The sequence below is a fragment of the Apiospora phragmitis genome (genome assembly GCF_038363925.1).
Source record: "Apiospora phragmitis strain CBS 135458 chromosome Unknown utg000002l:1.0-5516284.0:1.0-5523493.0, whole genome shotgun sequence".
NCBI classification, from domain to species: Eukaryota; Fungi; Ascomycota; class Sordariomycetes; order Amphisphaeriales; family Apiosporaceae; genus Apiospora; species Apiospora phragmitis.
In genome coordinates, this window is record NW_027117400.1 from 5,474,298 (window position 1) to 5,492,207 (window position 17,910).

General features: G+C 52.1%; 4 protein-coding genes across 4 annotated transcripts; 2 read left to right on the top strand and 2 right to left on the bottom strand.

The window, feature by feature from the left end:
- Nucleotides 1-1,685: 1,685 nt before the first annotated feature.
- PG994_002478 (uncharacterized protein) lies at nt 1,686-3,555 on the bottom strand (the record flags this gene model as incomplete). Its single annotated transcript, XM_066853887.1, has 3 exons — nt 1,686-3,252; nt 3,305-3,327; nt 3,394-3,555. The coding sequence occupies 3 exons, from the start codon at nt 3,553-3,555 to the stop codon at nt 1,686-1,688; spliced, it is 1,752 nt and encodes a 583-aa protein (XP_066722028.1).
- A 1,629-nt stretch (nt 3,556-5,184) lies between these two features.
- On the top strand, nt 5,185-6,850 carry PG994_002479 (glycoside hydrolase family 76 protein; the record flags this gene model as incomplete). The annotated part of the gene is made up of 4 exons (XM_066853888.1): nt 5,185-5,275; nt 5,339-5,818; nt 5,902-6,149; nt 6,257-6,850. The coding sequence occupies 4 exons, from the start codon at nt 5,185-5,187 to the stop codon at nt 6,848-6,850; spliced, it is 1,413 nt and encodes a 470-aa protein (XP_066722029.1).
- Nucleotides 6,851-8,596: 1,746 nt separating this feature from the next.
- On the top strand, nt 8,597-9,893 carry PG994_002480 (uncharacterized protein; the record flags this gene model as incomplete). Its single annotated transcript, XM_066853889.1, has 2 exons — nt 8,597-9,139; nt 9,279-9,893. The coding sequence occupies 2 exons, from the start codon at nt 8,597-8,599 to the stop codon at nt 9,891-9,893; spliced, it is 1,158 nt and encodes a 385-aa protein (XP_066722030.1).
- A 3,620-nt stretch (nt 9,894-13,513) lies between these two features.
- PG994_002481 (uncharacterized protein) lies at nt 13,514-15,731 on the bottom strand (the record flags this gene model as incomplete). Its single annotated transcript, XM_066853890.1, has 2 exons — nt 13,514-13,521; nt 13,586-15,731. 2 exons carry the CDS (start codon nt 15,729-15,731, stop codon nt 13,514-13,516), a joined length of 2,154 nt encoding a protein of 717 aa, XP_066722031.1.
- Between the last annotated feature and the right edge of the window lie 2,179 nt (nt 15,732-17,910).

Genomic DNA, 17,910 nt, shown 5'->3' on the forward strand with positions numbered 1-17,910 from the left:
CAGCGGTACAGGGAGCTGGGCGAGTAAGGCCCTACGGCGGTTTCAATGGGCCGCCGAGGTCTGGAAGCTGCTCGATCGTCGTGTTCGCGGGTTGCATTAAGCAGAACACCGCCTGTGAGTCAGCGCCACCGCCATCCTTTCCGCCAGTGGCCATGTTCAACACGCAATAGGCCGGCCGAGGCGAGATCTTCTCATTCGACTCACCCTGGCATCATCACAGAGCTGAGTCTTCGTCGCGTTAGCAGCCTAGCCGCGAGGGGCATCTGATGATGACCGCGGAGGCGGCTGTGCGGCAAGCGCGGCAGAATCAGGGGCAGTTGTGTAGCTTCAATCCTGGCCCCAAACGGTCCCTCTGCAATCAAATTCCTGCTCATCGCAGGACACGTCAATCTGCTTCCGCATAAGGGCTATACGTACTGAGATGGCAAGCGAAGCGATGGATGCATGGAGAGCCTTGGGCGTATCTAAAAATAAAAAGAAGAAAAAACTGGATGAGTGTGCGGAGATCCAGTAGCAGTCCCCTTCCGACCGATCGCAGCCCTGTGTGCACAAGCCCAGTATCCGCAAAGACGCTTAGATCTCTTCCCGACTAGTTCTACTTTCTCGGAAGCCCAATCCCGATAAATAGGTTGCTAACCCAACAAGTTGAACACCAGATGCCTGGAGGAACACGACAGCTCGGTGTCGTTTACACCGCGTTACATATTAGCTAAAGAAAAGAGGTGCCGCTATACCCATGTGCTGTAACCTACTAGACCCATCGAGACAGAAATAGAAAGAGAGTCTGAGAGTGCAGGCCTGGTTTGTGTGAGGGGTTGCATTCTGGGGCTATTGTGGAACATCCCGCTGAAGAAGGTGATAATAGGCAAAAAAAGGGGCATCCCATTAATAATCCAAGCAGCGTCCAACCTAGGACAAATGCTTCGGCGTTAATGCAGCTCCATGTCCAACTGGTTTACCCTTGTTCCCCTCTGTGCATGTCAGCCCTGTGACAATTACATAGATCCCTACATATAGTACACATATTTGATGAATTCCGTCAATGCCACTGCAGTGCCGGCTGTGATCAAGGAGCTGACGGTTTTCGGAAGCCTAATCCGAAGGATCGTCTACAGCGCATGGAATGTTAACAGTAATAAGACAGAGTCATGTAATTAATCATCCTCATCAGGGCAGTAAATAGATGGTCAAGTCCACACTCGGCTGTTTCCCGGTTTAGGCCGCGGCGGGCCCCTGGACAGGTACGTGGAGACATATCGCCCCAGATATGGTACTTTTCGACCCGAGTCCAAGGGTGGCGGGGATGTAGGGCATGTCAGCAAGTCCCTCTTCTGGCGTGATGACTCCTCTTCACTGCTGAATCGCCCCTAGTCTAGCTGCTTTTCTTGGCGAACCAAAATTGTGAGAGTTCCACTGTCGCCATGTGGACATTGCACGCGATCCCATGGTCACCAGATTTCGGGACCATCATCTACCTTGCGCATGTGTACTACCAGAGAAATGGTTAATGTAGTACTTTCATTCGCTACATAATCTACATTAGAGGCGCAGTTAAATCCTTCCCGTGCTATCTACTCTCGTGGGATGCAGAATAATCATGGGTAGTAAGCAGCTTGCTGGAACTAGCATGAAGTATGGTCGACCCGTTTCTCCTAATCACAACCCATAAGCGACGTCACTACTGCCTACCCCATCTCATGCAAAGCGGGATTGATGGGTATATCCATCCACTCCGCTTCGAATGAGGGGTCCCGCTGGGTATACGAATGCGAAGACACGTGCTGCTGGTTCCCAAGATCCGGGTCCGTCTGGTAGTCCAGCAGATCCAGGGCTGCGTGTATCTCTTGGAGAACACCATCCGCTATTGTTTCTGTCTGGTCCCACTGATGCTGTTGCTGCCGCCGACGCAGATGCATCTCGAGGCTCGCGAGGGCGTCGATGGTCTGCAGACTGTCGAGTCCGTATTCGTTGGTGGATAAGTTGATAAGGGTGCGGCAGGCGCCTAGAGTTGTCTCCAGTTCTTGGTTTCCTTCATCATCTCTGAGGGGGCGGTTCTGCGCCAACAGTGCGGCAGTGTCGTAGTAAGAAAACAAGGCATCCGGATAATGGGCGATGTCCTCAATCAGCTCCGGCTGGCTGATCTCTCGCAGTATTTGCGCGGCTTCCTCATAGTATCCATTGTAGAAGGTGCGCCAGCAGTGGTGTTCCTTTCTCTTCAAGTCTTCCACTTGGGGAGGTAATGGTCGAGGGGTAGCCTCGGGGCGCGTCTTGGCTATCCTGTGCATGGCGTCGTAGCCGAGCTCCACGTCTTGTGACAGGTCGTAGTGCGCTGTGCGCGCCGTAGCAAAGCTGGACTCATCATTTGGATCGAAACTGTGTAGGCCGACCTGTTCCATGAGGAGGTGGCGGTAGAACTCGCATATTTCCCTCGCCTCTGTCAGGCTCGCTTCTGTTGTTGACCGGTTCGGTTGGTCTTGCGGGAGGAGCATCAGGTCGAACGCGAGCTCGACTGGGTGGTTGAGTGCTTGGGAAAGATTGCAAGCGAGCCGCGCAAAGGACTGGGCCGCCTCGGGCGACTGCTCGGCCAGCGCCATGGCGACCCGGTGCGTGTAGATCCACAGATAGGGGTGGTGGCTCCTCCGCTTGAGCGCCGTGAAGTCGTCGAAGCACTGCTGCATCAGCCGGAAGCCGAGCTGCATGCGCCCGTACTGGAGCGCCCGGTTCACCAGCAGCGTCTTCCGGTACCACGACTTGACAGCGGCGCACGGCTCGACGCGGCCGCCGGGCGTTCTCCGCCAGAAGCCAGACTCGAACCCGAACGCCACTATTCTCTGAAGCTCCGGACTCCTCTGTTGGTGTTGGGGCTCGTCGCGCACGTTGTCGTCGGGGGATCGGATCCGCATCTGCTGCATCGGCAGCTGTTGTATTATCGTTTGCGCAGAACTCTTCGTTGGCGTCGACGGCGGCGACGGGGTGCGGCAAGTGATGCCCTCGATCTTGATGCGCTTCTCGCCGCCCGCGGCGGGGCCGGCGGTCATGCCGTGCACGAGCCGGAGGTACTCGCGCAAGCGCCGCTGGTCCATCCGCTCGCCCCGGAAGTAGACGTGCGTCGCCTTGCCGGCGGCCTCGCGCTCTTTGTACTGTCGGACCAGCTCGATGACCTCGGCGGGCTTCAGGTTCTTTCGTAGTTTCCACTTGGAGATTCGCGATTTGTACATCTTCGCGCTAGAAGGATAGTTGACAAAGTTAGCGCTGACGGGTCTTTTGTCTAGTTGGTCTAGTAGGGACATTTGGTAATACGCACGTTCCGTTAAAGCCATGCTGTTCCTTTAGTTGTAAGCCAGTCAGTGGAAGATCCCGCTCACTGATAAGAAGTTTGATGACCCTACTCACTTCCATGATGCGCATTGTCGCCTTCAAGGTCAAGTTGCGTCCCGAGAGGTCGTATAGATGTGTGATGATGCCCTTCTTGGCCTCGAACTCTTCGGGCTTCGCCCATGGTACGTCATCCTGTTGTTTGGGTGATGGTTCGCTGCTGCTATCGCTGGTGCTCATTGTGACATATGACTCCTGCAAGATTCGTATATAAGTGGCAGAAACTAAAGTACAGAAGCATGCGCTACGGCTGAGTAAGTGATGGGCAGCGAAACGGACTTGCTTCCTTTTTAATGTGCTTTGCGATACAAGCAAGTAAGCTGGGGGTATACAGTTGCATGCGCCGCACACCTAGTCGACGCAACGTGCCCCCCATAAGGCGGCCACCACCGTTGAGACTATGTAGATGGAACCTTCCACCACCCCTGGCCGGCCCGCTAGGGCTGAAAGGCACAGCGCATGGCACATCAGTTAAGATTGTTTGGGACGGCCGTTGCTGGGACGGCTGCTCATTGGATCGTTTACGTCCCTCGCTGCTGTGGACATTGAACAGGGACTACATATGTCCGCGATTCAAGAAGCCGACAGCCGTCGGAGATACTCTGTTAGGCAGGGCATCCACAACGTAACTACTCTCGGGTCCCGCGAGCACTCTAGTTGTATGGTCCAATAGGGAATCGTTCCTCGATGTAGGTAGGTTTCCGTATTAGTCTAGGGTCATTTTACGTCACCGTTCAGGATTTCGAAGAAGATGTGATCTAATAATAGTATTGTTCTCCGTACCTTCCTAATTCACGGGCGACTCTACGTAGTATGGCGTCGGGAGGAACAAGATGGGCCGATATTACCTGGCAGGCAGCAATTTGTGCTGAAATGAGCCAGCAAGCCCAGTTGCCAAGTCCGTGCCCGAAGCCACTAACGGCTCGCATTTGCCCCATAGGCCTGTTTGTCTGCCCACCCATGCCGTCGTCCTTACTACTACCCAGTCAAGGACATCGTCACCACAGGGGGAGCAATGCAGGTGCCACAACGCAAAATCAGCACTTTAAAACCCACTCTGCCCCTCGCTACAAAATGGTGTCTCCATTTTGAGGACTAGTCGAAAAGTACGGCGCAGAATCCGGAGCCGGGCTTCCGTTCTTCTTTTCTGCCTCATGATACTGCATTGCATTTACGTCGTGGTATCTTGATATTCGGTATCGCAGTTGACGTCTTGTTGGCCGGACTGAAGAGCCTGGGCCTGTGCGTGCAGTGCTTATAGGATTGGCTTCCTGGTCGTTTTAGCGGATAAATTGGGCCTTATTAGGTACTCTGACACCTGCCCTACACGTTAAGGGACCGACCTTTGGATGCTCCTGCAGAAGATCAAGTCCGCCGTCATCCCAAATGGCACGCCTCTCCTTTGCAGGTGTATATCTTTGGTTTTGATGGCAGTTGCATCATATTACCGGCGCTGTGGTTGCGCGCGGCACGACCGCCCAACCGCCGTAGTGGTAGTGAAACTTTGACCTTCAATTTAGCCGAGCACCAGTGGCGACCTAGAGAAGCCCCTAACCGCGCCGCTTCCCAAGCGGCGTAGTAATCTTATCCTCCGCCTATATGAACTGCTTGTCGCGTCTGTTGTTCTTTCCCCTGCGATTTCATTTCCTCCATCCACACCCGGCACGTTCGTTTTAGTGCTTATCGGAGGGGTTGCATTCGCTCATTCCTTGCCCAGTTTTGGATTATTAATAACCACAGCCGCTCGTTTGATTCTTTCTAGACGAATAAGAAACCCGACCCAGAACTGTGTTATTTCCGGTCGCGAACATGGTGCGACCCCTGAACTCCATCCTCGGTCGGGTTTTGCTCTCGGTACCGGCCGTTTTGGCCGCCATCGAAGTGGATGTTAACAATGAAGGTCAGTCTCGCCATTTCCCGTCATAACCACATCATTCGTTAACACCTACTCCCAACCATGCAGACTCTATCAAGAAGGCGGCTGCCCTGGTGGCCGAGGATCTCATGAGCTTCTACGAGGGCGACAAGCCTGGCGAGGTCCCGGGCATCCTCCCCGGCCCGCCTCCCAACGGCGACTACTACTGGGGGTCCGGCGGCTTTCTGTGGAATACCCTGATCGACTACGGCAATGCCACCGGCGACATCAAGTATGTCGACTCCATCGTGAAGGGCCTCGGGTGGCAGGTTGGCCAGAACCACGACTTTATGCCGACCAACTGGACCGTCGGCATGGGTAACGACGAGCAAGCCATCTGGGCCAGCGCGGCCCTGACGGCGGCCAACTCGGGACTCCCCGGGCCACCGTCTGTCGAGTCTGGCTGGCTTTCCGTGGCCCAGAACGTCTTGGCGGAACAGCCGTTGAGGCGCATCAACAATGGCACATGCGAGGGTGCGCTGCGATGGCAGCTCTTCCCTTCCAGCAACGGCTACGGCTACATTCAAAGTAAGTGGGCAGGTCTTGGTCGACAATTAATGTCCCCTGAGGCTGTGAATAATACGCTGACCCATGACCGAAACCAAAAACAGCCACTTCCAACGCTGCTTTCTTCGCCTTGGCGGCCGGCATGGCGCAAGAGACGAAGAACGATACCCTGGCCAAGCAGGCGGCGAGCAGCTACGATGTGATGGCCAAAATCGGCCTGATCGATGATAAGTTCAATGTCTTCGACGGTACGCAAGCAGCGAATGAGTGCAACCCCAAAACCGTAAACAGGTTGCAGTTCTCCTCCAACCCCGGGCTGCTTCTGACAGGTGCTGCCTACATGCTTCAGCAGGTAAGTTGAACGGCTTGCTGTTGAATATCCCCCTTCATCGTTCCTTTCTTTCAATTCCCTTTGTGGTACTGGCATCGACTCTGACCGAGGTGTTTACTGGTGATTAGACCAACAACGACGAAACCTGGAAGAAGCGCGTCGACGGCCTGCTCGACCACACCCTCGAAACTTTCTTCCCCGACGGCGTTGCCTTCGAGGTCGCCTGCGAGATGCCCGGCAGCGGGTACACCTGCAACGTCGACATGGAGCAGTACAAGGGCATGCTCCACCGCAGCCTCGGCCAGACGATGCGGCTGGCGCCTCACACCAAGGACAAGATCCTGCCCGTGCTCAGGACCAGCGCGGTGGCCGCCGTCAAGACCTGCACCGGGGGCAAGAACCAGCGCCTCTGCAGCTCGCTCTGGGTCACTGGTAAGGGGCAGACGAGCGAGGGCAACGAGGCGGCATCGAAGGATGGCGCGGCGGCCCAGATGGGCGTCCTGAGCGCTCTCAACAGTGTACTGATGGCCAACGTCATCGTCAAGCCGGCGACCACGGGCGGCAGCGGCAGCGGCGGAAGTGCCGACGGGGGCAAGGGACAGGGTGCCTCGGATTCGTCTGGAGGCAACAAGGACACACCAGGCAACATGGGAGCTTCAGCTGCTGTCAGCTCCACTGTCCTCTTCGGAGGGCTTTTCTTCAGTGCTATGACTTTCTTCTAAAATAGTTGCTGGCTGTTAGCTGGTATATAGTTCGTAGCCTCTAGAAACTCGAAGTACCTGTCGTAGAGGCCGTTGCGAGAAACGTGCAGGAGTATGCAGTATTACAGATCATCTCCATGTCTTGGTCTAACCTCCCTCTATCACCATTTTTCCCAGCCGGCGTCTTCGGTGGCATGAGAACTCACAAGTCCAAGTACCAGCCATTTTTTACTGGTACCTTCCGCGGGAAGGTCGCTGATGTATCCTTTTAACAACAAATCTTTCATTCCGTTCTGTTTCTACCCCTAGGCACCAGTGGTTTAGTGGTAAAATCCATCGTTGCCATTCATCTCGAGGAAAGGCTCGATGGGAACCCGCGTTCAATCCGCGGCTGGTGCATAAGTTCTTTGACTGTGTAGGCTTCCTTTTTGAATTGCTGCCTCTCTTACCTTCTACTGCAAGCAAATCTTGGGGGAGGGGTTCCTGCTGAGTTGACGGCATTTCAACACGATCGATCTCTCAGCAAACTCCTTATGATGCCTCGTTCCATGCAATATATGACGCTTTCGCCAGCGCCGTGGGAGGAGTGCGTTGTTTCAGCCACATTTCCCCTTGAGTCGCGGGTGACAGGGTTTCGTCGCGAAACCGACAGCATAGGTAATTGGCCCTTCTATGCGAAAGGAGTCAGAAATAAGCACTAGCGGTCATATACACTGCGGCCCTGCCAGGGTCCAGTTCGTATCGGCAGAGAATTGTTGACCAATTCTAGTGTAGATGGTTTTTCCAATTCGGACATTGTCACGTATCATCACATCACTACTTTACCCAGAGATCAGTCTGAATCTGCTTTCTGATTGTACTTCCCCCGAGATGAGATCCCGACACATTGGCACCACACCTGACCAAAGCAAGGCCTTTGTTGATGCCGCTCACCCCGAACACACAAGTATGGTAGATATGGCGACGCAGCGCTGGCCCATTTGCAGAGATCTTGAAAGGGACGAAGATCCCAGCTACACGCGGCTAGCCCTCGACTTCAGTCCAAATCAACTCATAAAATCCGTCGAGACAACACGGTGTCCGCAATGCACAATATTTCTGGAGAGTATTCGGGTCTTTGAGGACTCATTTGGATCGTTCCCTGTCGACGTGAGACGGGTGCACGTTTACGGCCTCCTTGATGCTGACCCCAATGCCACCTTGGAACTGGAGCTCTATTTCTACGACGAGAGGCCAAGGCTATCATACGAGCTAATCCATCCGCGGTACCCTTTCCAGAATCGAGTCTTAGCAGATGAAGGCGCCACCAAGATTCCGGATAATGATCGCCTTCGGATTACGTCGGCAATCAAGTCCCGGCCGTTTGGCAACCTCGACCTTGCGGCTTCGTTGAATTGGGTCAAGTCGCTCATCGACGACTGTAATCGGGAACACAGTGGCTGCACGCAGGCGGAATTTGCTCGCTTTCCACGGCGTGTACTAGCCTTCCACCGTGGTCTCGATGATACGATTACAGTTAAACTTGAAGCGGATATTGTCCGAATCCACGAACGTTACGCCACCTTGAGTCACTGTTGGGGATCACATCAAACGTTAGTGACAACTACTGAATCAATCCACGAACGCCATAACGGTATTCCATGATATACGCCTGACATTCCAACACAGCATCAAAGTTTGTCTTGAGCTGGGCATCAACTGTCTCTGGATCGACTCCCTCTGTACCATCCAGGACGATAGACAAGACTGGGAGATGGAGTCCGCCAAATGGTCGACATACATGATAACTCTGATATCACCATAGCGGCCACAAGTGCTGGAGACGACAGTGCTGGCTTGTTCAGCCAAGACCGCTCTGGTGTTACGGCGCTACCGCTGCCCACACAGCCCTCTATGTCCTCTTTCTCCTCCACGATTTGGGTACGCCAGAAACTCCCACACATCATGGATCAAACGCATACGGCCGCTAATAGAGCTCCATTACTGAGCCGTGGGTGGGTGCTCCAAGAGCGACTCTTGGCTCCCAGGGTCTTGCACTTTTGTGGGACGGAGCTTGTGTGGGAATGTCGTCAATGGACGATTTGCGAGTGTGGTGCTCTTGAGTCAGGCGATGGCTGGAAACAGAGTTTTGCTTTCCAAAAGCAGACGTTGGCTTCTATCCAAGGTATCCCACAGGACAAGGCTGCGAATGTTAGCGAGGAGGGTTCCCAGGAGGATACTGAGGAGTACTTGGAAGAGCTCATTCTACCTAGCCAATATGGTTGGTATGAGAACGGGGAATGTAACCATAGTGAGGATGAAGACGTCGCGGTGGGTTTCCTTTCCCACTCCACTTGATCATTAATTATCTGATCAATTTTGACTATAGGCACAAAAGCAATATTATCCCCGACTACCGGATAGAACCCGGAGGATGCAGAGAGCACATGCAAACAGTGAAATACCGCAGGCTCCCAAGAGTACTAGGCGGCGCCATGGTAACAAAGAACCACTGGATTGCAATGGAAGATGGCACGGAGTCGTTGAGCAGTTCTCCAGGTTGATCCCCAACAGGCAATCTGATTGTTTGCCTGCGCTCTCTGGGCTTGCCCGGCGATGCGGGCACGTACCCGCTGATTACTTGGCAGGCCTTTGGGCAAGTACACTCGACTTTGATATCCTCTGGCGGGTGGATAAACTCGAGGAAGGTGCTATCAGACCGGCAACTTATCGAGCACCATCGTGGTCTTGGGCTTGCGTGACAACGCCAGTGGATTACTGGGGAGCCGTCGAACTGATAAAGCACCTGGATCTACCTGCACTACTGGAAACCATCCATGGGTTCGGCAGGGTTTCAGCAATGTTCACCACTGAGACTGTGGAGTTTGTGATGCCGGGCAAGAGAAGCCCTGGTGACCTATCGTGGAGCAGCGGAGTGGTGCTAAAGGGTCGAAACCCATTCGGAGAGGTCACGAGTGGCCGGCTCTGCGTGAAAGGCACTTTGATAGCCGCGACGCTCGAATATACCTACCATCGACAGGGGAGAGCCAAGCATTGGCACTGGACCGGTTCAAGTTCCACCTGAGCCTGTATCACGCACACAGATTTGGTTGGTTGCAGTTCCCTTTCCACGCAGACTACATCTTGAGCGACCCAGGGTCGGGCCAAATACCGCACCGTTTCTCTGTGTACTTACTGGAAGTACTCACATACATCTACATCGTCTTACGGCGGGTTGGTCCGGACGAACACACGTACCAGAGGATTGGCATCTTCAAGCCTCCCACTACGTCGCTGACGCAGTACGGAGACAGCCTGATGTCCGCACATGGAGGTTTCGATCGCACGCTTCTTTTTATTGTTTAGTTAGCAAATTTACATGGCTTCTGAGGAACGACGTAGCCCAGAATAGTGCGTGGTAAAATCGACAGACGTCATTGTACAAAATGTGTTGTCCCGATAGAGTCAGTGTATTACGATGCGAGGGCTAATAGGCCTGGAAATGGATGCCGAGCTCATCGACGGGTATCCGTACCTCCCTAACATCGATGACGGTGATGGTGGGGAGTTAGACACAATATTACCAGTGCCGGCTTTCGGTGGCAGCGGTGCAACTGGGGCTTCGAAGCGGTCGGCGCGGCTCTGCCTGCATTCTTTGCGGACAAGCTCGCGGATTCTTACTTAAATCAACTGAGCCAGATGAATGACTACCTAGTTTCTGCAATTTGAAGGCATCTCGGACAGAATGCTAGTAGTGAGATGCATCGGCACAACTGCCAGGCGTTACCTCGGAATGGCCCCAAGACGGTCCAACCTGGCAGGCGACAGCATCTTTCTGCTCCAGGGCTGCAACGCACCGTTGCTGCCGCGTCCACGGCATCATGCAGGGCGAAGTAATGAATAAGTATCTGAAAGATAGCTTGATCGATCAAGGAAATGAATGTCGTACTCCGGTAGGTTGTAAGCGTTTTTAGGGTCTACTTCTTGTCTGTTGGAGGAGGGTGTTCAGGATGTTCAGGGAGTTTTGGGGGTCCGGGGGGTGCTGCATGCGCTCCCCACCCCCCCCCCCTTCCCCTCTAACGACAGTAGCTTTCAGTTGATTCAGCTGGCGTCAATTTGTAACAGCAACCACCGGGACCTCCTTCAACGTGCAAATCAAAATGTAAATACATCCTGAGAGAAACGACTGAGCCGGCACGATAAATGCATTTCAAACTACATAATAGGAGTTCCTACGACAGTCAATTACAACATGTGGTTCTCTGCTCTTGTAGTTACATTTTGCCAAAACCTCAGCAAAAAGCGACTAACGTAGTCCACGGTCCAATTGAACACACGGTCTAATTGAACACTTTTTAAGACCTCGTATAATAAAATATAAATTTATCTAACCACTACGCTTAAAATTAATTAAAACTACTTAGAATCGTCTTCGTTAATATAGTCCACGGTTTAATTAAACACTTTTTAAGACCTCGTATAATAAAATATAAATTTATTTAACCACTACGCTTAAAATTAATTAAAACTACTTAAAATCGTCTTCGTTAACGTAGTCCACGGTTTAATTAAATACACGGTCTAATTAAACACTTTTTAAGACCTCGTATAATAAAATATAAATTTATTTAACCACTACGCTTAAAATTAATTAAAACTACTTAGAATTGTCTTCGTTAAACGCTTTTATATTATTTTAATAAGTACGAGTATTATGCCCGGGCTCTCCGCAGATTCTACAGCGCTATGAGCGCGTCCTAGACGTCCTCGTATAGACTCTCCTCCTCCGCGATTCGTTTTATAACTATTTATTAACGTTTTTTTAAAACTATAAGTCTTTTTTAACTTATATACGAAATAATCCTTTATTTTATAACCGTTTCTTTTTCGTACGGCGGCGCGGCTAAATATCTTATTTATTTCTTATAATACGATTACTTTATTTTTTAAAAGAGCGAGCCGGTATATAACTTACGTTATATTTTTTATAATTTAATTAAGTTTAATAAAAATTAATATTAAGGAACTATTTTAATACCGCGCGATTCGATTTCTTATATATTTAATTTTAAACAAGGTTTTAATTAAATTATTTAAAGTTTTTAATTTTTAAAATATAAATAAATTAAAAAAGGTTACTAGAGGCGTTAATATATATAGCTTTATATTTAATTATAAAATAATATATTCCGGGTTATATAATATAAATCTTACCCTTTAAAAACTTCTTTAAATATTTAAAACGGTGAAAATCGCCTAGAACCCTTCTAAGAACGCTAGTAAAAAGTCCTCCTTTAAGATATAAGTGAGATGCGCCCGTATAAAACGCTCGATTTCTTTCTCGTATAACCTTTTTAACGTATAAAAACAGCCGATATTAAAAAGTTAAAGCTTATATAATAAATAGGAGAATATATAAAGTATAATAATTAAGTTCTTTTTATAATAAAGCTCGAAAATTATTAAATAATAGCTCTTATAGCCGTTAAAGACTAATAAGCGATAAACACTTTTCGTATAAGAATTTATATACTTATTAAAGTATCGAATTTAATCCTCGCTTTTTTTATTTATAGTTTAACCGTTTTTAATAATTATAATTACTTAGTCTTTTAATAATAAGCTTTTTTTATATTAAAAAGAGAGGTACGTTTTCCCGGTAAATATAAGATATAAAGAGATGGCGTAACCGTATAATTCGACTCCTTAAATAACTATAACTTATTCCCGGTTCCTTTACTAAATTACCTTAAGCTTCTCGTATTAATTAAAGGTAATTATAATTATTTTAAACGAGATTTAGTTTATAAAAAAGCCGGTCTTATTAAAGTTATAAATATCCTCTTTTTAAATCTTATATTTATAATTTATATTTCGTACGAAAATAAATTACGCGTAATACCCGTCGGGATTTTTATAAAGGACTTTTTAATAATCGATTTTTTAATAAAAACGCATGCGGAGGTCTAGTTACCGTTATACGAAATTAGAGGCCTAGTTAATATCGATGCGTCTCGCGTCGCGTTAATAGAGTAATCGATTCGCTATATTTTTAATATTACTTATTTAAGGCGGAAACGATTACGAATTTAAATCGATTATATATTATACGATTAATTACTCTTTAAAATTCGTAAGTTTTTACGCTAATAATTATATATCTCGTTATAAAATATTATCGCGATATTAATAATATAAGGTTATATAAAATATATTATATATTTATACTATAAATTATACGCTTAATTTAAAGTCTTTTTAAAGCGCTTAAAATACTAATTATATATGACTCTCTTTTTATTAACTTATTATTATAAGTAGTAAAAGTATAAAGAATAAAATATAGGTTATAAGGAATTGTAAGAAAGTATTTAATTAGACCGTGTGTTCAATTGGACCGTGGATTACGTTAGCTAAGCCACCGCCAAACTCTTTGGTCCCCAGCAATGATGACGGTCTTCGGGTCAGCCAATCAATCCACTACATTGGCATGATGGCTTGATGATGAATCATTCCGAGATCAACCAAAACACAGGTAGACAGTTTCCTTGAAGTACTTGATTAGGCTACCGGTCGGTGCGCCAGAAGCCAAAAAAGATGTAGGCAGGTCCATAACCAAAAACTGCTGTAGTATGTACAATCATCACCATCGACATCGACATCGCGTATAGCGCCGTCCCTGTGCGCTCGCTCGCTTGCTCGCCTCTATTTCTCTTATAGAATGATTCGAATCAATCAATTGCCTTTTCTCTACCGGATCTTTTTCTTTCTCTTTACCGTGGCCAGTAGCACCACTGGAGCCGCCCTTGGCCTTGGGCGGCGGCTGCTGATATGGCTGCTCAGACTTTAGGGGGGTCCCGGCCCGGCTGGGCACTCTGCTCGGCATCCAGAAGTCGTAGCGGTCAGGGAACAGAATGATGTTGGCCAGCCGGACCACCTCGGCCTCGGCCGCCGAGATGGTCGACGATGACGACTTGTCGCTCGCCGTCTCCAATACCGCGTCCACGGACATCGGGTCGTCCTTGGGAGTATCGTTGCTGGTCGCTAATTGGGCAGTAGCGGTCGCCACATGAGACGAATGGTTGTCCTCATTCTTGGACGACGACGAGGTAGTGGCTGGGGTCGACAACGTCGACTTGCTCACGGTCCACGGCGCGAGGCCCATGGCTCGCAGCCCCGCCTCCCCACCAACCTCAGCAATGTCCCTCTCCTCGAGGCGGCCCGTGTGGGGCGCCTCGCTGCCGAGCCCGCTGCCCGTCGAGTCGAAGTCCGGGCCCGGGTGCCCGCGCTGGAACGCCTTGCGCTGCCGCGCCAGGAACAGGGCGTTGGTCTGGGTTAAGGGGGCAGCGGGCGTGTAGACGAGCATCGAGGTGCTCGGCGGCGTCTTCTCGAACGCGTAGGCCTGGTCCGGGTGCCAGACGATGTAATCGCCGGGCTCGAGGGTCGGCGGCGCCACCAGGCTCGACCGCAGCTGCAGGTGCGGGTGCCACGACTCGGTGACGCGCTGGGCGTGGCCCGGGACGGCGCCGTGGATGATGGTGTTCTGGTCGCGGTCGAGCTGCCAGTTGGACGCATCCAGATAGGCGGCCCACTCGGCCTCGGAGTGCTCTCCTTCCTTGGGCGGGCCCTGCTTGGGCGAGAAGAGGGGCCGCAGCAAGAAGTAGGCCGTGCTGAGCTTGGGCGAGGGCAACAGGCGCACCATGCCCGGCTCCACCGTCGTCAGCGCCAGGATGCCCTGGAACATGCGGAACATGCTGCAGGCCCCCGCGCCGTTGTACAGGTCCGTCGTCGCGTTGACGCGGCCCGTCGGGTCCCAGGGGTTGTAGCGCTCCCACCGGCCCTTCCAGATCTCGTCGTAGGTGCCGCTCTGGCCGTAGCCGTCCTGCTCCCAGCGCTCGAGGCTGCCGTTGTCGATCTGCGCGATGAGGGTCGAGGAGGCGACGACGGCGGGGTGCACCGCGGCGGGGTCCCCCTCGCTGGGCGGGGGCGCGCCGCCGCCGTGCTCGCTCGAGAGGCTGCTCGTCGTCTTGGTGTCGATGCGAATGCGGTCGGCGTAGCTGATGGGGCAGCGCGTCGCGAGCCGGTTGTCGTCGCCGCTCGTGTCCCACAGTGCCATGGCGAACTTCTGGGCCGCCAGCACGTGGGGGTGGGCGCGCGCGCGCACCTGGCAAGGCGACCAGAAGAAGTCGAAGCAGGTCGGGTCCTGCGCCGGCGGCGGCTTGAACTCGTGCTTGGTCTCGAGGTAGCGCTTGGTCTCGTCGACCCAGGCGCGCGCGTCGGCGGGGGCAACGACGCCGCGCACGACGCCGATGCCGTAGCGCTTCACGCTGGCGCAGAAGGAGGCAACGGACGCCTGTCGGCCGATGTCGCCGAAGGGGATCTCGGGGATCAGATCGGTGCCGCGGATCGCGATGTGCCGCGTTTCGTCGCGCAGGGCGTCCAGGAGGCGGGCCCACGAGGCCTCGAGCTCGGCCTCGTGGCCGGCCACCAGCTTGCGCTTGAGGGAGCCGAAGCGCGAGGGCAGCGGCACGGGCTGCTCGCCGTAGAACGACAGGACCGGGGGCTCCATGGTCTTGGTGAAGGTGCGCTGGCGCAGCTTGGGTCTCCGGCCTCCTTCTTTGTGCTCACCATTCCTCGGCCGCTTCGTGCCAGTTGTCGTCGGCGGGGTTAGGAAGGACGTCGAGAACTCGGACGGATAGGGGATTTCTACCGACGAGATGATGGGTGTTGTTGGCCTCGTTTTTGTTGTCGTTGTTGTTGTTGCAGCTGTTGAACTTGCCACATTTGTGGTCGTGGTAGTAACAGTGGCAGTTGTAGCGGCTGCGACGATGGCAGCGTGGGATTTAGACATGGTGGCAGCGGTTGCGCGTGCGGGGAGAAGACCGTTGGCACCACGCTGTGCCACCACATCGGCCGTGGACATCTTTTTGGGGCGAGAGAGAGGGGAGCGAGGTGTCAGGCCTATTTTTCAACTAACCAAGGCAGAGACAATGCAGCAAGGCAATGCAATGCAAGCGGGCAATGTCAATGGCACATGGGAATGGTAAATAGCAGACGAGACTGGCAGAAACACCATGTAACCACTTCCAGACAGCTTCTAGTATGGGGTTCCCTTTCAATCTTCCCTTCTTTCGAATCCCGCCAAGCTTTTCAAATTTTCGATGTCTGTCTCCAATCTTTCGGCTTCCTCTTCCTCCTCTTCCTGTCCTTCTCCTTGTGGTGGTGATAATGCTGCGGCTGCTGTTGTGTTCCCTCTGCTCTTCTGCTGATGCGATGATGTGATGCTTGTTGCTGTTGCTGTTGTCGCTCTTTATCGCTGTCGATGATGTGTCGTCCGACCTTTTTGTCGGTAGCCAATCCGGTGCCAAATCAAATCGTCGTGGAACTTCAGTGTTCGGCCATTCAGTTTCCGTCGTCTCTTTCTCTTTTCTCACCAATGCAACGACAGCGCAGCACTTGCCGCGGGGTCGGGCTGGGTCTAAATACGGGCAAGCTTCACTCACTGCCTGGTGTGCGTGGGTGCGAGGATGACCATCCCAAGCCAGGAGGGTGGTCTCCAGACCCAGACTGCTACCTATGTACATACAAGTATTGTACTGCCATTGTCGGAGCTTGTGCCGCTTCGTGGGGTGTCTGTCGCGAGTAACGTGGAGGCAAAGACGGGTGTGACTGGGATGGTCCCTGAAGCTCGTCGTCTTTCCCTCCGCCAGTCTAGCCAGTCTAGTCTGGACCAATCCCCGACTCCCCAGATGTCCCCAGTGAAGAGGATGAGGGGCTTGGGGGAAAGTGTGGGAGAGGGCCCGCTGCGGCACCCCGGGCCGAAGTGGCATTGACAGAAATGTTCGAGTCGTTCGCATTCTCCACCTCCCCCTCCACACACTAGTGCGTTGCAGCCATACAGAGTTGGACTTGACCTATCAGTTGCTTGCTTTTTTGATTGAACTGACTGGAATGATTTGCAGTTGCTCTGGCCGGCCCATATCCCAACGGTCCCTTGGACCGCATACTCGCACCATGGCAATTGGTCCGAGGCCAGCAGCGAGATTTCGCTTGTCGAGACAAGAGATGCTAGTTTCCATGACACGACAAGCTAGCTGGCTGGCTGGCTGGCTGGCTGGCTGGCTGGCTGACTGGCTTACGACACCGCCGTCCGATCATTTCGCGCCGGGTATCGCCTGTGTCGCAGGTAACAGCACATCAATCAATTACAGCCCCCCCTCCGCCCTTGCAAAACAGCCTAAAGCGCAGCATATATTGCGCACTCACTTTTACACGGCCTCCCGCGCAGTTGGACTGGTCATTGATATGTACAGCGTCTCTCCATGTAACCCTGGAGTATGTATGCAAGGCCGGACCCCTCGATTGGTCGGAAAATCCAGGCCAAGATCCTCCGCTTTTTACATGTCAGTAACTCAGGCCACCCGTTAGGCGGGAAGTCGGTCCTCCTAATGGAGGTTGCGCTCCGAAACACAGGGCCCGACAGCGTGTTCGAAAAGGCGACTATGGCACAAAAGGGAGCCGAACGAGAGTCATGTGCTCCTTTCCGATACTCACTAGGCCAATTGATCGCGCACTTTACATAGCATCCCGCTTATCTATCTCCAGCAGCATACTCCGTATGAATGCCAGTACAGCGGGCCAAGTCGTGGATCCGTACTCATCGTGCTGACCACGTGCTTGGCGGCAGTGCGGCAAGGCAGGGGGGTAATAATCCCCCGCAGACGCATGACTTGGATACGTGCCAAGGATGCGGACCGGGATCAAAGGAGAGCATGCAGCATAGCCAGTCGCAAATTGGGATGTTATGTCGGTCGTGGAATAGCCGAGCGAGCACCCGGCAACTGGGGATATGTCGGGGTAATTTGATAAATTGGTGTCCGCTGTTGGTTGGATGGTTTGGGTGGTTTGTGTGTGCAAGCAAGGTAAGTGGCTCGGGCGGAATGCGACAGTAATTGAGTCATTGGCATCATCCTGAATTTTCTGTCTCTGATCCCTCCAGCAGCATCCCGGCGGGCTGGAACTGGACGGCTGTCAGTTGTTACAGATCTTATTCCGAATTTCCACAAAAGGTGTGTATCGGCGAGCAGCATCATGTTGGTTGT